At 49.7% G+C, this 16,251-nt stretch overlaps 1 protein-coding gene across 4 annotated transcripts in view; it reads right to left on the reverse strand.

The window, feature by feature from the left end:
- Window positions 1-16,251, reverse strand: part of LOC142292146 (serine/threonine-protein kinase Nek5-like) — a 138,201-nt gene that overhangs the window by 80,666 nt on the left and 41,284 nt on the right. For all 4 annotated transcript variants that reach the window (XM_075337300.1, XM_075337302.1, XM_075337299.1 and 1 more), the window contains exons 3-5: window positions 15,416-15,512; window positions 6,930-7,027; window positions 38-121 (exon numbers count right to left, since the gene is read on the reverse strand). In XM_075337300.1, the coding sequence (XP_075193415.1) occupies window positions 38-121; window positions 6,930-7,027; window positions 15,416-15,512 (279 nt within the window). The remainder of the gene's footprint in view (window positions 1-37; window positions 122-6,929; window positions 7,028-15,415; window positions 15,513-16,251) is intronic.

Consider the following 16,251-nt stretch of genomic DNA (forward strand, 5'->3'; position numbering starts at 1 on the left):
CAGTGGCAGCTACTGAATAATTACATAAGACTTGTACCTGTGCCTTTATATCACGGTGGAGTACTTTGCGGTCATGGATGTGTTTCAGACCAAGAGAAATCTGCACAAACCAGTTAAGGATCTATAATGACAAAGCGATTAAGTCTAATAACGTATATATTTATTGTCACATCGAGATTTTCATAAACTTTGACGACTGTCATGGCGGCATCAGGTTATCTTCAGATTACAGATTCTGACACTCCGTCTGAAAAATTGTCTGGTGTCTGGAATTAATGCAGGCAGACTCGGGCATCGACCTGCTATTTACTGGTTTATAGGTAGGCTAGTGAGGGTTAAGCTCTGCTAGTCTGCTTGTTAGTCTCCTATGATCACATGTTGTAGGAAACCAATCACCTTTGCTCTCCTCCTATTTATGCTGACTGACTCCTTCCACCTATGCCAGTGTAGCGCCAGAGTCCCTGCACTGCTCGCTCTCCACTCTACAGGGACACTAACTCACTCACCTCCGCAGCTGGCCCACATCACTCTGCCTGGCTTCCTCGTGGTCCTGCACGTGGGTGTTCTCTGCTTCCCACCCCCGGGACCTGTGCTTGCTGAACAAGTCCTATTGAAGTGCTCTTAGGGAGTGCGCATACACTGCTGCTCTTCTCTTAAAGGGACAGTGCACCATTTCCTGAAAGTGCGTCTCAACCTATCGCTGAAAGGCACTGGGTACTTAAGGTACCCTCCCACTATGGGAGGTGCCTGAGCAACATTGTTAGTTAAAGTTCAGTTCCCTAGCTGGCTAGTTGTTTAACGTCCCCCTTTTCCCTGTCCGTTCCTAGCTGTTGTACATCAGCTTCAGCCATCCCAGTGATTCCTGTCTATACTAGTGACTGTGCGTGTCCATCCTGGCTGTGCTATCAGCCTCAGATGTCCCTGTGGTCCCTGTGTATACTAGAAACTCTGCCTATCTGCACCTTTGTCTGTCCTTGCCCTGGGGGTCAGCTGCCACAATCCCTGACACTGCCCTGGGAGTGGCACCTGGCGTATGCCTCGTAGGCGCTTAGTCAAGCTTCTCTGACTAAAGGGTAAGCCCGGGTACCCCCCTGTGGTCTAGTGGGTCCACTTCGGTTTTCCACCTGTTTACGGGTGTGTCACGTGTAACAGACAGTCATGCGGTTTCTGGCACTAGAAGGTCACAGCATTTGGCTGCACAAAATGCTCCCTGATATTCTGTTGTTCCTGCTGTTAGTATTCATTGTACTAGGTAGCTTTCCTGCTGTATTTTCATCTACTCTCCTTTAGGATCCAGGGGAGCTCTCCTTCCATCCAGCTGATGATTATCAGTATTCCCCTTGTGCTTAAATACTCCCATCTTCCCTGGGCTTGTGCTGTTGATATTGTTCAGTTCATTCAAGCTCTGGTTGCAAGCAGGTGGCTTGTACTTCGCTGTGGTATCGTTGCTGTAACTTTGCTGAACTTCTACTGTCATCTGTGGATAAGTAGTTCATGCTTGTTCCCCTTGTGTCTTCTTTAGTGTTTAGTGGGGTTGATGAAAATCTCATCCCATTTGTTCCCTATTTAGGGCCCAGCCTTATGGATACTTAGGGTTAGGTATCCAGATGGTGCCTAGGTGAGGGACCCCAGGGACCAGCAGTAGGTTTGGTCAGGTCACCATCTTCCCTTTCCCTAGACAGAGGGTTTCCCTTCCCTTTCACTTGGTACTTCCCCGTACCTAGAGTGACATCACCTTACCATCTCCTGCAGCGAGCATTACAGCCAGGTATAGTTTATCTGGGGAGGTGTGGTTTTCCAGAAAGTTGTGCTTATTGCTTTATGCGGTTGTGGAGCTTACCCCTGTTGTCTTTTCTAGATACTTTCCTGCTCTTGTTTTCCTCCTGAATCTCCTTTTGTTTAATCCTGTGTGTGTGCAGTGTATCAGAGTTTTGGTTTTCCCTTATCTGACTTTACATGTGGTTAACGTAACACTCCTGCCCCATCCTTCCCTGCTGGAGAGGGGGCGGGGGGTATCAGATTAGGTCTGGTCAGGAGCAGGGCTAGGAATAGGACTCAGGCATTTCTACCATTAGGAGTATCCCTGAGGTTAGGGGTAACATTGGGCCCCTATTCCTCGTTATCCAACAGTCACATTGTGACACATTTGGTCTTCCTCCGATTACACGTTGCTCCTGATAAATTACCGCTGCAGTCAATCATGAGTCTTAGCTGTCAGGTCACCAAAGAATTCAATATCATTGCTTGTCTCCCGGAGACCATTTGAGCAGCCCGTGTGGGAGCCACATCATTTTATGGGGTGTTTTACCTATCTCTTGCTTCTGTACTTTTTCTTTTAAGTTAAGCGGGCTTTACACGCTACGATATATCTAACGAGATGTCGGCGGGGTCACGTCGTAAGTGACGCACAACCAGCATCGTTAGTGATATCGTAGCGTGCGACTGTGAACGAGCAGAAATACTCACCTTCTCGTTCATCGTTGACACGTCGCTCATTTTCTAAAAATCGAATGTCCGGTTGTTCAATGTTACCGAGGCAGCACACATTGCTACGTGTGACACCCCGGGAACGATGAACACAGCTTACCTGTGTCCCACCGGCAATGCTGAAGGAAGTAGGTAGGTGGGATGTTTACGTCCCGCTCATCTCCGCCCCTCCGATTCTATTGGCCGGCCGCTGTGTGACATCGCTGTGACGCAGAACGTCCCTTCCCCTTCAGGAAGTGGATGTTCGCCGTCCACAGCGAGGTCGTTTGGAAGGTAAGTACGTGTGACGGGTGGTTACAGCATTGTGCGACACGGGCAACAAATTGCCCGTAATGCACAAACGATGGGGGTGGGTGCGATCGCAAATGCAATCGCACGATTAATTGTAACGTGTAAAGCGGGCTTTAGACAACTCCTTAAATTTCAAGGCAATAATTCTGAAATAGGAAAATACTGGAGTCAAAGCTTTTCTCTGCATTGGTCCACAATGACGGCTTATCCTCCTTGTAGTCTTTATCTCACAAAACCGTGACTAACCTGAAAATATTTGTGGTGAAACATCAAAGTGATATAATATTTTCTGGTTACATTGAGGTTACTGTGAAACTAAGAAGGAGCCACTAATAGAGGAGAGGTTAAGAGATTGAGCAATTCTATTGAACGGATTGTCCACTACTTTGACATTGATTGCCTATTCTTAGGCGGGCTTTACACGCTGCGACATCGCTAGCAATTGCTAGCGATGTCGAGCGCGATAGCACACGCCCCCGTCGCACATGCGATATGTGGTGATTGCTGCCGTAGCGAACATTATCGCTACGGCAGCGTCACATGCACATACCTGGTCGGCGACGTCTCTGTGACCACCGAACAATATCTCCTTCAAGGGGGAGGTGCGTTCGGCGTCACAGCGACGTCATTGCGGCATCACTAAGCAGCCGGCCAATAGAAGCGGAGGGGCGGAGATGAGCGGGACATAACATCCCGCCAACCTACCTCCTTCCTTCCGCATTGTCGGTGGACGCAGGTAAGGAGATGTTTGTCGTTCCTGCGGTGTCACACACAGCGATGTGTGGTGCTGCAGGAACGACAAAAAACATCGTATCAGCAGCAGTAACGATATTATGAAAAGGAGTGACGTTTCTGTGATCAACGATTTTTGACGTTTTTGCGATCGGTGATCGTCGCTCCTAGGGTTTACATGCTGCGATGTCAGTAACGGTGCCGGATGTGCGTCACTAATGATGTGACCCCGACGATATATCGTTACCGATGTCGCAACGTGTAAAGCCAACCTGAGGATAGGTCATCAATATCTCATCAACCGGGGTCCGACACTCCACAACCCCAACAATTTGCTGTTCTTAGTCCCGGCGGTGGCAGCAGGCAGCTGGAAATCCTCAGTTCCGGAGCTGCTTCATCTTCTGATAGAGGCCGCGGCCGGGTACTGCACATCTGCCTCCCATTCTAATCAATAGGAGGCAGATGTGCAGTACCTGACCGACAACCTCCTCTTTCGTCCATCTTCATCCTGCTTCTGAAGCCTGTGTGCTTGACGCGTCCCACGTCATACACACTCACCGGTCCCGCGCAGGTGTCGCGGGCGGGGAGGGGACGCTGCGCTCACCACGCTCGGGTCCGGCGCTGCTGCTGCTTCGCTTGCTGCTCGGTGGCTCGAGCGGTGGGCCGGATCTGGGGACTCGAGCGGCACTCCTCGCCCGTGAGTGAAAAGGGGAATGGTTTTGGGGATTTATTGTCCGTGACGCCACCCACGGTTGTGGTGAGGTCGTGACACCACCGCTGCTCTGGACGGGGATCCCGGGAGCGATGACAGGGAGCAGCTTGGATGTTGTTTTTCCCCTCCGTGGGTAGGGGGGTTGGTTGTCCCGGGGCCCGGTGAGGGAGGAATGGCAGGTGGGTTACGGGGCCTGGTGAGGTGCAGGGTCGCGGGGGCAGCGCGGTGCCGCACGGCACGGTGGTACTCACTCAGCCAATGATGAATGCAAAGTCTCCGGTAAAACAAACGGCTGGATGGACGGGTGCCACAGACGGCTGCGGTGGTTCTTCTCCGGGTAGGTTGGCGGTGACTGCCTTTCCCTGCACCTGTGTTATGTTCTCGGTTCTGTTGGCTTCCCACCGGTAACCCGCTTCCCAGCTTGGATGGATGCTGAGGGAGCCCCTTTTTCCCGCAGGCTCTGGCCCTGGGAACTGTAGCCTTGACGGTGACTGTATTTCCCTTCACGGTTTGAGCGGTTGCCTTCAATCGGGTCTTGACTGCTGGGAAACCCCGGAGGTTCCCTTCGCTAGCGGATTTGACCGGTTTTACAGCGACTCCAAGCCTGGTCGGAGTCCGTATGCCCTGCCGAATGGTGCTAGCTTCTCTTCGCTCCCCGATCCGGTACCGGCGGGCCACCGCCCGTCCCCGGTCCTTACGGTTCACGTCAATCAGCCCCTCCTGCAGACCGTCAACACCGTCTGCCAACCTTGCTGTATGTGCCCGGGTCACACACCCGGACATGGTCAGTCTGCTCCGCTACCACTTTACTCCTCAACTCTCAAACTGAACTCTGCACTACTCTCTCCTCTTCCTTCCTTTTCCCGCCTCCAGGACTGTGAACTCCTCGGTGGGTGGGGCCACCCGCCTGGCTCCACCCCCTGGTGTGGACATCAGCCCCTGGAGGGAGGCAACAAGGATTTTAGTCTGACCTTGATGTGCCTAGCCGGGGTGTGGGATGTATTGTTGCAGTACCTGTGACGTCCTGGCTTGTCCAGAGCGCCACACAGGCGCACTACAATACTTTGATCTGCCCTGCTCAGGGCAGATCAAAGTGCACCTGTGAAGGACTTCAATGCTGACGAGTGTGTATGATGTAGGATGTGTCATGCACCCCGGCTTCAGAACAAGGACGACAAATATGGCCGAAGGAGGAGGCACCGGCAGTGGAGAATGGAGACGCCCATATAACCCAACTCCACCGCAGTGACCGTTTAGGTAAGTATTATAAAGTGAGTTTTACGTTCTACACGGTGGCCTGGGCATAAACAGCATGTTAGAACACTGTATATAAGAGCCCAGTGGTGGTGGCCCCAAATCTGGTGACAGGCTCCTGTTAATGAATTTGGTGCCTCTCCTAAATTGCCTGCTCCTCTGTATCGCTGCACTAAAAATACTACTGCAGTCAGGAAGAATTTTTCTGGTGTACGACAGCCATCATATTTCATGAATTTGATGGTAGGGGGTGGCCGCGCTCCTGTACCACCCCAGCTCTTGCCACTTTAGTAGAGCTGATTCAAAGTAGTGTGAAAATTACAAAAGTTGCAAAAGTTTTAAAAAACTCCACATTCGCAGAATTTTTGCAAATTTTTCAAAGCTTTTACACTAACTTTTGGGGCATAAAAGCTTTGATGAATTCATGACCTCGGTGTTGATATTGAGTTTGCCTCATTCTCAGGGATGGACCTGCGATTGGTGCAACCCGTGGCGTCGCAGGGGGGCCCAGGTGGTAAGGGGGCGCACTTCAACCTACAAAATAGCAAATAGCTTCTGTCACAGACACGGTATTGGACTGCAAAGGGCCCATATATTGTTTTTGCACAGAGGCGCTCATTTGACTGTGTCCGCCCCGGCTAGCCCTTATTCCCCCCGATCTGTCACGGGAGAGTGTAAAAGCCCCATTATACATTATATGGTTATCTGTCATACCCCAATCAGCAGATTGGGACAGCTTTCTCTAATGTGTATGGGGGTCTTTAGAGAAACATAGATAGAGGAATTGCTCTAAAATGACTTTTCCAAAGTAAAGGGCCCTTATAGGCTTTGTGCACACAGTGTGTTTTTTATTGCGTTTTTTATTGCGTTTTTTGATGCATTTTGTCACAAAACTGCAAACAAATCCTTAGGCTATGTGTCCACGAGAGAATGTAGCTGCGGATTTTTCTGCATCAAAATCCGCAGCTTTCCCGCAAAATCCGCGCATTTCCCGCAGCGTGGACATATAGCCTTATGCCAGCAAAGGCAATGAGAATCCTGATGTTTAGTGCACACGTTAAGTATTTTCTCCTTGCAGATTTAGTGCAGAAAATAGTCTGCAGCATGGCAATTCTTTCAGTGTTGTTGCACCCATTGAATTCATGACAAAACGCAAAACGTGCATTTTTGCAGCTGTGTTTTTCCTGCCAAGAGATGCAGAAATTTCTGCAACCAAATCCTCAACGTGCGCACAAACTTATGTTCTCTCCAACTTAGCGGTGAAATCTGGATGAAATGTGACTAGTTTACTGTATTAGTTTGGAAAGCAGCTTGTATATCAGTAAGCGAGCTACACTGATTTCTTAATGTAACGAGGCGCTTACATGCTGAACCTTGGAAATCAATTGACTACATGCAAGTTCATTAATGTCTGCTAAATATTTGATCTACACTCTTGATACTGATTGTGTACCTGGTCTTCATTAAGCAGAACGCCCCTCTGCATGCTAATCCTCTTCATGAGGTCTCCACCATCGCAATATTCCATCACAATGTACAGATTATTATTCTCTGAAATTATAATTATACGTTAATGAACATATATACAGATTTCTGCTCTACATTGCACTAGAGAACTGTGAAAGTTACCATATATGCACATGAACAAAGTCAGAAAACAAAAAAAAATGAAAATAATAATATTTTATATATACAGTATGTATATATGTATATATATATATATATATATATATATATACCCCATGTCTTTCCAAAAATAAGCCCGCCCTCCCCAAAATATAAGCCCTAGCAGGGATTTTCAGCATTTTCTGTGTAAAGATTAAATATAAGCCCGACCCCAAAAATAAGCCCTAGTCGTGGTTCAGTAATGAAGTGTCTGTGCAGCTAAAAAAGTTAAAAAGGTACTGCAGGACACTTCATTGTAAACAGTGGACACCCCACAATCACACTCCACAGACGGAAGGGCAGAGGACCTGCAGTGATCACACCCCCGCACACATCCAATCTCACACACAAACATCAGATCACACACACATTGCATCACACACACACTGACCACATCCAGCGCACCGATTTCTTTTTTCCGGCATAATTCTGAAAGGCTGTGCAGTGGAGCGCAAGGACCTGCCGCAATGCTAGCTTACAGGACCTGCGGACACATGTGACTTCCTCCCATCATTCCCAGCAGCCAGAAGTATTCTGTAACGCTGGATGTAATGTGTAAGCAGGGGAGCACGGCGTGCAGCACCCACCAAAGATCACAGGAAGGACCTCGGACCCACACAGACATCCGGGTCTGATAAGTATGAGTCTCCTGGGAACTGGGGTGTCTGCTTTTTTGGGGGGTTAATTTACCCCCAACCATGTTTTTCCAAAAATAAAACCTCCTTCAAAAATAAGCCCTAGTGCTTTTTTGGGGGGGGGCAAAAAAAGTATAAGACAGTATCTTATGTTTGGAAAAACACGGTATATATCTAATATATAAGGCCGAGTGTATGTATGTGTGTGTATGTGTGTGTATGTCTGCTAAAGGAATCCGCACCGTCGCATTTACAATTACAATATTTTGCACAGACATCTCACTTGACTCAGGGAACGTCATACACTATGTTTTGAGGGGGAAATTTAACACTGCTCGTTACAATTACTCTCCAAAAAACCTGCTTACATTAAAGTCAATGGAGCTGGGAGCTACAGGTCATTAATTAATTAATTAATTAATTAATAATTAATTTTTTCCTTTTTTTCCATCCAGCATCACTGAATTGCAGAAATATTTACATTTGTTGGAGTGCAGTATGTGATATCTCTGCTTACTGCCAAGCTGTGATTGGCATTGTCTGGGAGGTCCAACGTGGACGCCCCCCGATAAGACTTTGAAGAAACACCCAGTTGTTCTGCAAGCAGAGATTTCACATTCTGCGCTATAAAAGTGACAAATGTGATTATCTCTGCAATTTAGTGATGCAGTGCAAACTCGAAAAAAAACAGCAGAATCAGGGTAACTTGGGGATTTTTACAAGCTATTTATTTTTTTTTGTAACAAATGACAGATCCTCATTAAAATTATTTTTAGGGAGAGGGCGGAGGAGGGGCTTAGGCTATAGAGTAGCCAAATAAACTACCGTATTTTCCGGCGTATAAGACAACTTTTTAACCCCTGAAAATCTTCTCAAAAGTCGGGGCTCGTCTTATACGCTGGGTGTCGTCTTATACGGTGGTGCACGGTGCTGCATGAGCCTATTCTTTACTAATGCACTCCAACCGATCCCCTTCTTACACACAATAAACATTATTCTCACCGCTACTCCATTCCCACTGTGCCTTTAGCTTCTTCTGGCAGACTGCAGGCACATAGTCCACTCCGTGATAGCGTCCTGTACATGGGGCCGCCACCGTCATTGTCTTACTGAAGTTGAAAGCTTTGCGGTACCGTAAAGCATTCAACTGCAGTAAAGCGCTGACAGCAGCGGCGGCCTTGTGTACAGGACGCGATCATGGAGGAGTGCTTCTTGCAGTCTGCAAGAAGCACTCCTCCATGATCGCATCCCATACATTGCGCCGCCACTGTCAGCGATTTACTGCAGTTCAATGCTTTACGGCAGTTAGTAAAGCCATGACGGAAGACAGCAGCCTCGTGCATCGGACGCTATCACGGAGAGGTCTCTGTGCCTTGAGGTCCACAAGAAGCAGCTGAGGTCACACTGGACTGTAGGAGAAGTGAGAATAATGTTTTTCTTTATCGTTCCTATGGGAGACCCAGACCATGGGTGTATAGCTACTGCCTCCGGAGGACACACAAAGTTACTACACTCAAAACGTGTAGCTCCTCCCTCCTAGCATATACACCCCCTGCTAGCCAGTCCTAGCCAGTTTCATGCTTTGTGTCAGGAGGATCACACACACACATGCATCCTTTTTTGGATTTTTCATTTTTTCTAAAGATTTGGAAGAAAAGCGGGTCCACTGGACCCCCGGCATGTCCCTTCACACTCCCCTGGCGGCAGTGCTGTTAAGGTTGACTTCAGGGCAGAAATCCCTTCATGCCGCGCTCCTTCACCATCCCTTATGGGCTCTGGCTTGAAGTTAGAGCCAACACGGTTCTCACTGCCTTGCAGGAGACCGGCCTCCATCCGCAGCCCTTTGGCAGGACCCTGCTGGACGGAGCACTGGACCCCCACCCCACCAGGGATTGGACCCTGCGTCTCAAAGCTAAGTATAGAGACGTTATTCAAGGGTCCTTCTACAATGTGGAGCTTTTATTGAGGGGACAGTGATTTATGTTGATAATGCTGTTTTTTACAGTTTTTCCGGCCGGTTTCTCAGTTTTTACTGAGTACCGCGCCGATGATGCCTGATTTTCGGCCGCATGTATAACTCTAGGCCCCGGCTTCAGCCGCGGCCTAGTTTCGTTTTGTTCCCCTGCATGTTAGTCATGCAGGGGGACACTGCAGCGCCGCCCGCCGGCCGCTCTGCACAGGGGACGACACTCCGTTTTAGGACATGATTCCCTCCCCTGTACATGCCTTAGCCCTCCGATTCCCGCTCCTAGGTTAACCCCCACCCCCCCCTCACTCTGGCGCCATTTTCTCAGCGTTCTTAGTACGCTGATCGGCGCTGGCTGCTCTGCAGTGCAGAGGGAGTGGATATATGGCTGGGGGTCCAGGCTTGGAACCTGGGGGGGCACTCACAATAGCGGCCTGATAAGTCACAACCTCTGGTTGTGCACTTTTATACACGATCAGTGCATTCTGAGGGAGTTAATTCTTTATTATAGAACCTCCTCAGCAGCATGTCTCACTAGGAGCAAAGCTCCAAGGCTGTATACTACATGTTCTGCATGTAAACTCATATTGCCTGAACCGGCACGGACCCACACTGTAATGGTCCTTATGTGGTGCCTCTGCCTGGAGTCTCCCCAGGCTGACCCCTGTCTCGGGTATTCTAGACATTCTAGACATAGCCCCCCACCTCTGCAGCATGTCTCACAGAGCGAGGCTGCAGGCGGTTTTTAGTATCCACTGCTGGTAGTCTCAGGCTGTACCGAGCTCATCCCCACTGTGGCCCCTCTGCTTGGAGGCTCATTCATGGTCCCTCCAGCCGCTCCGGTTTCGGTGGCTGACCCCTGGAGGAATCTTTTTCCAGGGGTCGGCCTGTCCCGGCATCTGCTGAGCATGCAGCCCCCTTCTCAGGGCGTTTTCTGCTCGCTCAGCAAACCTCACAGACCCCGTCCTCCTGACTGGGAGACGCAGGGTCCCCTATCCTCCCCGTCCCGCAGCTCTGATTACGAGCTGACTCACTGGACGAGGAAGATGTCTCTACCAGGGGCTCGGACGCTACTTTAGGTACTTTGATCCGTCCGTAGGTGACGCGGATGCGAATGATTGGATTGCGTCCATTATACTTGTATTGGACCTCCATCCGCCTGTATCAGGGGAGTATTCCCCGCTGGCAGAAAGGCATCAGTATACCTTTAACAAGACGAGGAGTGTGTTCCTTAACCACTCCAGTTTTCAGGCGTCCAAGCCCGCAGCCTGTGCTGCAGATCCCAGAGCGGGGTGCTGCTGCCTGACTCCCCCTCCCATCAAAGGTGGTCAAGGAGTGTACTAATTTGCCAAGGGTGGCCACTCCGGTGTCTAGACTTTCAGCCCGGATAGTGGTATCAGTGGCTGACGGCACCTCTATAAGGATCCCACGGTACATTAATTTTGTACTGGACCTCAATCCGCCGGAGTTACCTTATCTGGGTGAACACAACATGTGTTCCTTAACCACTCCAGTTTTCAGGCCCCTGTGACCAGCCCAGGGTCCACTCTGACAGTCGCTTCCCATGAAGCGTGATTCTGAGGACTGTGTTTCCCCTGTCCACCAATAGTGGTCAAGAAGTGGGCTCATTCACCTCAGGTGGCTCAGCCCGGACCGTTATGTCGGTGGCTGACGGCTCCTCAGAGGAGATGCATTCCCTCACAGGGACTCTATGCCCAAAACGGTCGCCTGAACTTCCAGACTTCAGTCTTTTCATCCTCTGCCAAGTCTGCCATGCTGGACACCGCACGGCGGTGGTCTTCGCTACTTTCCTCGCTATCCGCAGGCTCCTGTGGCTTCGGAAATTGAAGACGGATGCCTCTATAGAGGTTCCTTGCTAGGCTCCCCTTTCGTGGGACCAGTCTCTTCGGAACCAACTGGATGAAATTTAGGAAGCTCTTGGCGGGGAGTGTTCTTCCTTGCCACAAACCTAAACCAGGGAACCTGTCCAGGGCAGGAATCAGTTGAGGTTTCGGTGGTTTCCGTTCATCCATCTGATCGTCCTCTAGCTCGGCCTAGGTTCATAGAACCAATTGGCTTGAAGCTGCGTCTTCAGAAGACCGCAGGAGATGCTGCCACTTAGTCAGCTATCTAGCCACGCCAACCTCCTCCTAGTCGGTGGCAGGCTCTCTCCACTTGGCGACGTATGGTTCTAACACGTCTCCGTTCAGTGGGGGCGGGATTATATCTCCCATGGCTACAGGATGGAGTTCTGTCCACCCGCCAAACAGATTTTTTCTGTTACCTCCTCCCGGCTCCAAGGCCGCCGCCTTCTCATAAGCCGTGGCATTTCTTGCAGGCCAATGGAGTAATTGTACCGAATCCCGACTGGGAACGGTTCTGAGATTTTTGTTTAAATCTATTTCTAGTCCCCGAAGAGGGCGGTGCCTTCCGACATGGATCTTTAGCTTTCAAGCATGGTCAGGTGTGGCGTTTTCACATGGAGTCTCGGTCTTGTTCCGTGTGTTTTTTTTTTTTTCACCGGATCAATCAAGAACCCAAGGAGATTCCCTCGCAGCCTTCGGCATCAGAGATGCTTTTCTGCAACGGTCAATCGCAGTTTCACACCAGCGTTGACTGCGTTTTGCCATCAGAGTGGTCCAATTCGTGGCTCTTCCCTTGGGGTTGGCCACGGCCCCTCGAGTATTCTCATTGGGGCTGCTGTGATTAGGGTCCTGCACCCCTAGGGATTGACAGTGATCGTTTGCCCTAGACGGCCTTCTCAGGCCTTCATCCAGTGCAGACTCTTAGCAGAGTACTTCGCTTACTCTCGCCACTCTAACCTATTCGGGTGGCTTGTCATTCTGTTCAAGTCCACTCTGACTTCGAACCAGAGGTTCTCAAGGACGCAATTCGAGACTGTCGGCTCTTGTGAAGCCGCTCTTAGTCGATCAGTAGTCCCTCCGCTGGCGGTCGACGTCGTTCTATCAGACACCAAATACAGGTGCTGGTCAGACGGTGGCGTCAATGGAAGCGATTCCTTGCCCAGTTTCTCCTGTGCCCTCTGAGACTGGATGTTGTCCGCTGTACACGCGAACTCCCTCCTTCCACGGGGTGGTGGCTTGCCACTGACCTGGGGCTCGTTTTCAGGGGTGGTTTCGACCACTCTGTCTCAGGGACGCTCCTTCCTGGCCCCGTCCCAGGTGATTCTCACCAGGGTGCTGGTCTTTCCGCCTTGGGAGCATTATATCTCCACCGCGGAGCGCAGGGCGCTTGGACTCTGTCCGAATCAGCCCTCTAGATCAATGGGCTAGAAATCAGAGCTGTATTCTAGCTCTCTAAGCCTTCCCCATCTGTTGGCGGCTAGGCACATTCGAGTTCAGTCGGATAACGTTACAGCGTTTTCCTACATCAATTTCCAGACAGCCGCCTGGCAATCTTGGCGCCTCAACATTCTTCACTGGACAAGGGACTCCTAGTCCACCGTATCCGCAGCCCACATCCTAGATGTCAAAACTGCGGACAGATTATTTCAGCTGTCCAATCCTCAGGTTTTGCGGTAGACACACTGGTTCATGTTTGATCCCAGCTTCGTCTCTACCTCTTGCCCAGAGCCCTGCACAAGATCAGGGAAGGGGGCCGTCGGGTCATTCTCTTACAGACTGACCCAGGCAGGCTTCGTATCCTGACCTGCTCCTTCTGTCCGTTGGATTGCCATGGCATCTTCCGGTCTGTCCAGACCTTTTCTCAGAAGGTCCGTTTTTTCCGTCAGAATTCTGGATTCTCAGATTGACGGCGTAGCTATTGAGTCCTGGATCTTGGCGACTTCTGGTATCCTTCCTGAAGTCATCTCCGCTATGACTCGAGCTCCAAGGTGTCCTTGGACCTTTTTAGCCTTGCCGACCCTCCTGTCCCTTCCACAGTCCGGTCTACAGCTAGGACTATCCCTCATTAAGGGACAGGTCTCCGTTCTGTCGGTATGTGCCAGCGGCGTATCGTCCGGCTGGCTCCGGTGCGCTCCTTTAAGGGCGCGTCTCACATCATTCCGCCTTTCCGGCGGTCTATGGAGCCCTGGGACCTTAATCCGGTCCTCCCGGTTCCCGGAAACCCCCCTTTGCGCTTCTTAGGGAGGTTTCTTTGTTTCATCTTTCACAGAAAGTAGTCTTTCTAGTGGCTATAATTTCCTGCCAGGGAGTTCTGGCTGCACTCTCTCTGAGTCACCCCCTTTTTTGGTCTTTTGCATCAAGACAAGGTGGTCTCCGTCCGACTCCGGACTTTTTTCCCTAAGGTGGTTACTGCTTCCACCTTATCCGGGGCAATTTTCCTGCCTTCCTTTTGTCCGGCTCCTGTTCATCGCTTTGAGAAAGCGTTGCATATCCTGGATCTGGTGCGGGCGCCCCGGATCTAGGTGTCTCGCACCGCCGTTATTAGGCGGTGCACCTCTCTCTAGTACTGACTGCTAGTCAGCATAGCGGTCTCTCTGCATCTAAGCCGACCCTTGTTCGTTAGCTTAGGTCGGCCATTTCCGAGGCCTACAAGTGTACTCAAGTGCCTTCCCCGCTGGGGATCAGAGCACATTTGATCAGACCTGTCGGTGCCTTTTCGGCTTTCAGGCACCAGGCTACGGCTCAGTAGGTCTGTCAGACGGCAGCTCGAATTAGTCTGCATACTTTTTCGAAGCTCTATCCAAGGCATGCTCTTGCTTTGGCAGACGCGGGCTTCGGCAGACGCATCTTTCAGGTGTCTGTCGCCCATCTGTGAAGTTGAGTTTTCCTGCTTCTCAGTTGTCTGTTTATTCCCACCCATGGACTGCTTTTGGACGTCCCATGGTCTGGGTCTCCCATAGGAACGATAAAGAAAAAGAGAATTTTGTTTACTTACCGTAAATTCTTTTTCTTATAGTTCCGTTATGGGAGACCCAGCACCCTCCCTATTGCCTGTTGGCAAGTTTCTTGTTCCGTGTGTCTTCACCGGCTGTTGTTGTAGACAGAGGCTCCGGTTGTTCCGGATTTTACTCTATCTCTACTTGTGGGTGGATGTCCTCCTTCAGCTTTTGCACTAAACTGGCTAGGACTGGCTAGCAGGGGGTGTATATGCTAGGAGGGAGGAGCTACACGTTTTGAGTGTAGTAACTTTGTGTGTCCTCCGGAGGCAGTAGCTATACACCCATGGTCTGGGTCTCCCATGACGGAACTATAAGAAAAAGAATTTACGGTAAGTAAACAAAATTCTCTTTATTGTGTGTAAACAACGGCATAATAGGTGAAAAGAAGGGGAACAGTAGGACCATTACAAAACAATGGGCTCATTACTACAAGGGGGAGACAAGGATGGACACATTACTAAACAATGGGCACATTACTGCAGGGGACATTACTAAACAATGGGCACATTACTGCAGGGGACATTACTAAACAATGGGCACATTACTGCAGGGGACATTACTAAACAATGGGCACATTACTGCAGGGGACATTACTAAACAATGGGCACATTACTCGGGTCGGCTTATACTCGATTATATATATCCCAAACTTTATATTTTAACTGGAAACGTTGGGGGTCATCTTATACGCCCAGTCGTCTTATACGCCAGAAAATACGGTAGTTTTGGGGTATCTCTGTATTGGTTCTCCGCACATTCCTGCTCAGTCATTCACCTTTACCTCTTTGTCTCATAAATTATTAACAAACCTTCTATTGATGTGAAAAATCTAACAATATTGGGGTGATTCATCTTCGCCAGAAGAGTAACCTCTTTGTGGGAAGCCGCTTTCTCCTTCCTGGCCATCTATGGAAGACAAGAGAAAAATGCAGTCATTTTTTCATAATCAGACTTGAAATTGCAAATATTCAATAATACAGTGTCCATTATAGGACATGATGAGATATCAAACAGAGTCAGATGTCAGAGTCAGTTCTCAGACAGGGAATTTAGCCTCAAACTGACATTATTCTGATGTATGACTTTGATATCTGATCAGGTCCTTACATGTGTAAAATCAAACTGTTCAGCTCTGAATAAAGAGGTGGGTAAATGGATGCACGCTCATTTCAGTGCATTCGATTTTAATGGGGAGAGGGGAATAAGCTGACATATCTGGTAGAAATTGCCCTCCCCCTAAAAAAAACTCCAGTTAATAGACCATGTACAAATCCAACAGGACTGATGCTATTGTTCCCAAAAAAAAAAAAACGGTGATTGATGGATGATGGAAAGTTGGAAACACCATACACATTATGCTGGGTTCACACATAGCGACGCAGCAGCGATCACGACGGGCGACCTGACCTTATCAGGTTCGCTGCTGCGTCATTACATGGTCGCTGGTGAGCTGTCAAACAGGCAGATCTCACCAGCGACCAGTGACCAGCCCCCAGCCAGCAGCGACGGGTGGAAGCGATGCTGCACTTGGTAACTAAGGTAAATATCGAGTAACCAAGGGCTTGGTTACCCGATATTTACATTGGTTACCAGCGCACACCGCTTAGCACTGGCTCCCTACACGCCAGAGTACACATCGGGTTAA

This window comes from Anomaloglossus baeobatrachus, chromosome 2 (genome assembly GCF_048569485.1).
Source record: "Anomaloglossus baeobatrachus isolate aAnoBae1 chromosome 2, aAnoBae1.hap1, whole genome shotgun sequence".
In the NCBI taxonomy this organism is placed as follows: Eukaryota; Metazoa; Chordata; class Amphibia; order Anura; family Aromobatidae; genus Anomaloglossus; species Anomaloglossus baeobatrachus.